Consider the following 6,053-nt stretch of genomic DNA (forward strand, 5'->3'; position numbering starts at 1 on the left):
AAAATTACGTTACGTGCCATTCCTGTAGTGCTGGCACCAACCCACCAAGCAACACACGGCTGCGTGAAGGAGGCACAACCACCGCCGGCAGCCCCAGCGCTGCATGGCCACGCTAAATAACCCAAAGTGCAGCGAAACCCTCTCTCACGACCATCAAACGGCCCCAGCAGCACAGGTACGGGCACGGACCGCTGCTGGTGGCGGTGGTGGAGCTGCCACTTGCCCGCAGTGAATAAGTCCCCCCAAAAAATGCATTTTCGCATGGTTTGTCTCTGCTGCCACTGCTTTACTCAGGCTCGACAAGCGACAGCGAACAGGAGCCGCAGTGGCCGGTAAGCGATCTCGCTGAGCAGATGCAGCTTAAAATTACGTTACGTGCCATTCCTGTAGTGCTGGCACCAACCCACCAAGCAACACACGGCTGCGTGAAGGAGGCACAACCACCGCCGGCAGCCCCAGCGCTGCATGGCCACGCTAAATAACCCAAAGTGCAGCGAAACCCTCTCTCACGACCATCATTTCCCACATTTCTTTGACAGCTGCTCATGGGTTCTGGACGTGGCAAATCCTTGCTTCCCTTCCGTTTAACCGCCCCAAAGCTCAGACACATTTCCGATGCAGAAAAGCACATTTCTGGGTCATTTTAGGGCCAAACGTTTCTTTCATCTTGACCAGTGCAATAGGACAACCTCCACTCTGTGTTATTTATGGCAGCTGAAAGATATATTTATAGGATTCCTCCCAGTTTGGAAGAAAAACCCGAAGTCTGGCTGGTGGGGGATGGAGTAGAGGTAGAAGTTGAATGTGGGGAGTCAGGGGAAGCTGGAAGGAAGCCAGTCCCTCTGCCCTGGTGTCTGCTCTTGAATGGAGCCCAAAACCCAAGAGTTTTGCCCCTGCTCAGCCTCCTGGGATGGAGCAACTCTGACCCCCATCCTCACCGTCAGCCCCTGCTCTTGCCTGTCCATTCTAGCATCCCGGAAGAGACTAGGACAGGGCCAGTGAAGCTCACAGTAGAGCAAAGACATGTCCCCCGGCTCCACAACTGCCCCCCGGGGCCACCAAAGGACCCCCTCCCTCCCCTAGGAACCAGGATCACATCAGGAAGCCCCCAGCCTTGGCCCCCACCCCAATCCTCCTCTGTCTGAGCCCTTCTGCAACAACGACCACAAGGAGCCACCGGACAGCCCAGCATCCCCAAATCCCAGCTGGAAAGATGTGGCCCCCCAGCCTGCTTTGTGCCCTGGTCCCCAGGGACGTGCGACCATGTGCGTGCCCTGCCATCACCTACCACCACAGGCAGACAACAGTAGACCCCACTGGAGCCAAAAAGGGGTGAAGGTTTCAGGTCAGATCTCGCCCTCAGAAGGGGAGATGGGGCGGAAGGAGAGGGGTAATGAATCACAAGCTCCACCATGGATTTTATTAAGCAAGAAGGAATTTCAACAGCAAACCCACACGTACAAAGAGCCCCTGGCCTGGTGACTCTCTGCCCTCACATCCGACAGCTCTGCTCTCCAGCCACTGGCAGTCTGGAGCTCTGTTTAATTAACCCAGACAGCAATCAGCTCCCAGATGCAGCACAAGCAGCCGCTGTTTCTGTGCTCCCAGGATTCAGCCTCTTATTCCCAATCAAGTCATTTTGTTGCCCAAGGAGGGGACAATTCCTATTGAAAACCCAGGGCAGCCACGCAGATTTCAGCATTTTTGGTGGCGAGGGACTACAGAGAGGCACGGCAGCCTAGGATCAGCTCTCAAACAGCCAATCCAGCAGGCATAATATCCAAAGGTATTTCCCTGTCTGCTTCCATAGGCATGCAATTGCGCGCCGCCTGGTCCCCAAGGCGTGAGGCACATCCCATATGACCCATCAGGAGACCAGTTAGGCACCAGTACAAGACGGGATTTCACTGTTGCACACATGAAACCTGCCCTTGGGCTGCACTGTAAATCACTGGTTTAGCTCCAGTCCAGGGTGGTGCCAAGACTTTAAGCCTTGATCGTCCCAGGGAGGGTGGGAGGAGGGATTTACTTACACAGCCCTAGAGCTGCAGAAGGCCAAGTTTGCTCTGGTGTGTTGTAAACCAGCTCTGCTCCCTCTCCATCCCAGCATTTCGGAGCATCAGTACTGGAGCCAGGAGCCAGACCCAGCTGGCAAAGGCACAGTGGGACTTGCCGTCCCTCCACTGCATCCCAAACAGCAATACCACAGTACAGGGAGGTGCCACTTGGCCTCTACCAACAAGAGGGTACCTGTTCTTGGCAAGAGAAAACTCAGTCCCTGGGTTGGTGGCGGCTGGTAGCAGAGCCACGCTGCGCTCCCAGGCAGGAGGAGATGGAGCGTGGCGGGGACGGCTGCTGCCTGCCAGCGGGGTTCCCCTGTCCCCTCCCCGTACTTGAGCTCTCACACCCGAACAGCCGGGGGAGGGAAGATGCCAATCTCCTCTCGCAGGGACTCCACTGGCTGCTCCCAGCGCTGCTCGTAGTAGATGTTCAGGATACAGCTGGCGTTGCGCCCACTCCGAATCGCCCAGGGGACCAGCTCGGTGGCCAGGACCTGCAGCTTTCTGGAAAAAACGATACAGGAGGTGACAGGTTTGATTTCTACATTTCATTTTTTATTTCCAACTCCCCATTGCAGGCAGATGCCAAACCCATGTGCCCCATGTACCCCTCCACCCTTCTAGCATCCCTCCTGCTTATCTCACAGGGGAAACTGAGGCACAGAAGAGGATGGTGTGCCGGGAAAGTTACAGTCAGCAGCAAACCCAATACCAGACCTCAGGTTCTGCACTCCCCAAACTGGGCCACCAAAACAGATGTGCTGGGGCAGGGAATGGCCGCCAGTATGGTAAGGGTCCTGATGGCTCTCAACACGTGCCCAGTCAAGGGCAGCCAGGCCTGGGCTTCGCTCTCCCTGCCTGGCATGGGAAAGTCAGCGCTGGAAGCAGATGAAACATCAGGTTCTGCTTCAGTGGTCAGGCAAAGCCGTGCTCCCGCCATCACCACTTCCCTGGGCCATGGGGCAAAGCAGACGGTTCACACGAGGGATCCCCGTTTCACTTCCCCCTGCAAACTAGCAGTGTCCCCTCTTTGTCCCCAGAGGACACCAGAAAGCATCACCCAGGCTGGTGCGTCCCCAGGGCAGAGATTCCCTCCTCATCGGCCGGCGCCTACCGTGCGCTGAGATGGATGGGGCCGAACGCTGCTCCCAGGACACACATGGGCAACCCCGTCTGGATGGCTTCGAACCACTTCACCACGACCTCGCCTGGGAGGGAGCAGAGAGGCTGTGAGCGGGCAGGGCGCCCGGGTCGAGGGCTAGCCAGGGCCACGTGGTCCTGCAACGCAGGCTGCACAACCTGCCCCTTCCCGAGGATGGCTATGCACCCATCCCCTCCGCCTCCGCAGCAGGACTTGGGAGTGCCTCCCAAGCCTGGCTGTGTCCTCATCCTGTGCCAGGACGAGCCTTGTCGTGCACCACCCACCCAAGAGGGACGGCCTGGGGTCCCCAGGGGAGCAGCACCCTGCAGTCAGTGTCCCATGAGCTTGGGAAACACCTCCTCGACAAGCTGGGGCCCTGCAGATGTTTAGCAAAGCACTTGCTGAAGCCTGATGCCCGCACAGCTCTCCCTGTCACTCAGCAAGGGACAGACCTTTTACAAATGCCACCAGGGCTCAGCCAAAGCCTGCGTAGGAGACCTGACATGCCGGTTCCCGCAGGCTCACCAGCAAGGCTCGACTTGCCACTTGCTATTGAGTCAGACACAAAACGAGGGCAAAGGACACAGGGACGCACAGATAAGGAGCAACCAGGAATCCCCCACTTCTGCCTTTGCTCAGAGCTTGTGAAACACCTCTCCCTCAGTGCCAGGCAGCAAACACCCACCCACTCGCCCAGCAGCTGCCTGCACCCAGGGCTGGGCCAGAGCATCTGCCAGCAAGGGAAAGGTGACATCCCGCAACCTCTTGGTCACCACAGAGCCAGCGGTGCGGGACAGTGATGATGCAAACCCTCCCCGCACACCTCCCCAGGCTGAGGATCGTGGAGTCTGACCGGCCCAGCCCGCTCCATTCCTGGGAGAGGCAGCCAAGCGCCATCAGTGGGGTTTGGGGTTTGGCCACGCAGCCCTCTGAGCCCGCTGCTGCTCACCGAGCATGTTGGTTGGCATGCCCAGGAGGGTGTGCATCAGGTCATGGACTTCTCGGTACCGCTGGATCACGTACGCCAGCTCTTCATCATCAACAAACTTAGGCGGCATCCGGGTGTCTGGAGAAACCTTCTGCAAATCCAGAGAGGCCAAATTCATCCCCCTCCAAACCTCAAGCTTCTGGCCTCATTCTTTAATGCACAGCAATATGTGGTCACCTCCATCAGCCCATCTCCCAGCCGCCAATAATGGGGGTCGACATCATTTATAGAGATGGAAACCAAGGACCCTGCAGCACTGGTGACAAATCATCCAACACCCAGCATCTCATCCCGCCCCCCCTGAACCTCTCACTCCCAGAGGGTTCCCCACAGATTCCTCCATGGCTCCAATCTCCTTCTAAAGCACATCCGTGCTCCCAGCACAAGGATCAATTACAGCCGTTCGCACCCTGCAAAGCCCCACACTCACGTTGTCCTCCAAGAATCGGACGTACTCTCGGCCCAGCGTGCCGTCCGGCAGCCCCTGCAGCCTGGCCATGTCCAAGGTGGAGAGACGGATGCGAGGCCGTTCCCTGAAAGCAAAACACAGGTCAGTGAGTCTCCCAGTGAAACCCACAGTGGGGGGTCCTGGAGAAAAGGAGCCCCTGGAAACCCCCATCCCCTGCCTCTGCCCTTCCCGGGCGTTTTCCTTGCATAGATCCTGACTTCTTCCCGTAGGGATAGCACCGTCCTTATTTCTGTTGCTGAGGCTGAGATGCAACTTGTTTAAAGGATCTACCTGAAGCCTTGGCAATAAAACAGCTCTCATCTTGCATCCCTGTAAAACTCTGATTGCAAAAACACCAGTGTCCTCTGCACAAAAAGCTGCCACGTGGGCTGCTGGCTGGGCACAGCCCCCAGCAAAAGCTGTCCCCGGGGCAGCAGAGCTCTTTAGTGTCCCTGCAAAGCAGACAGAGTTTCAAAGGAACAACCCTAAAGAGGGGAGGGAATTTGTTCTAAACGCAGGTTTAACTTCTCTCCTGCTCAGGCTTTCCCCACCAGCCACGTGGCAGCCACGCACAGCAAGATCTCCTCTCCAAGTTGTTGGCAAACGCATTCCCCACAGCCCTGGAACTAAAAAAAAAACCTCTTTTATTCCCATGCATAGGATAAGTTCTTCCCATGATAAAAGCCCTGCAGTGGATCCAGGAGCTGCTCAGCTCCTGGAGCGGAGGTGCCAGGGAGATAAGCAGGACTGGCACCAGCTTCACCCTGGCTGCAGATACTTCCTTGTGTATTTGGTGTCAAAGGGACCTCAGCAGCTTGGAGGATGAAAAAAAAGAAGAGACTTGTGTGCACAAATTGGACTGCTGCAAATACCTACAACAGCATGGGGCAAGGAGCAGGTGGGGACATCTCTCCCCAACCCTTGGTGCTTTTGCTGTCCCCTCTCTCTGGGCAGTTCCTCTGGGTCTCAGCCCCATCCTGGTGCTCCATGTGCTTTACCAGCTCAGCATCTGGAGCCAGGATCAGGCCACTCTGCACAAACATACAACAAAAAGCAGCTTTTCCCCAGACCCTTTGTGGTATAACCCAAACAATACGCAAGCGGCCAGTGCGACACATAACGAGGAGCAGGGAGAAGGCAAGCAAATAGACAGTAAGATCTTGGTTAATAAGAGACTCATTAAGTCCCTCCTGGTCCTCTGCCTTGCTGCGCTCAACAAGTCCCTGCAGACATGGAAGCAAAAGCGATCAAGTCTTAACAAGGAAGACAAGAGTGTGGCCTCATTTCACAGCTTGGGGAGATGCTGTGGGCGCTGGGAAAGAAAATACAGAGGTGTCTAAGAGGAGGCAGCCCAGAAGAGACGAAGTCTCCAATGCAAGAAGATGGCAGCAGCAGGCGCAGGGGAGAAATCCATGG

General features: G+C 56.6%; 1 protein-coding gene across 1 annotated transcript; it reads right to left on the minus strand.

Moving 5' to 3' along the window:
- Window positions 1-2,401: 2,401 nt before the first annotated feature.
- On the minus strand, window positions 2,402-4,722 carry COQ4 (coenzyme Q4; the record flags this gene model as incomplete). The annotated part of the gene is made up of 4 exons (XM_010286068.1): window positions 2,402-2,564; window positions 3,175-3,268; window positions 4,151-4,280; window positions 4,620-4,722. Coding segments are annotated over 4 exons (490 nt in total), but the record flags the coding sequence as incomplete, so codon positions are not given.
- Between the last annotated feature and the right edge of the window lie 1,331 nt (window positions 4,723-6,053).

The sequence above is a fragment of the Phaethon lepturus genome, unplaced genomic scaffold (assembly GCF_000687285.1).
Source record: "Phaethon lepturus isolate BGI_N335 unplaced genomic scaffold, ASM68728v1 scaffold35084, whole genome shotgun sequence".
NCBI lineage: Eukaryota > Metazoa > Chordata > Aves > Phaethontiformes > Phaethontidae > Phaethon > Phaethon lepturus.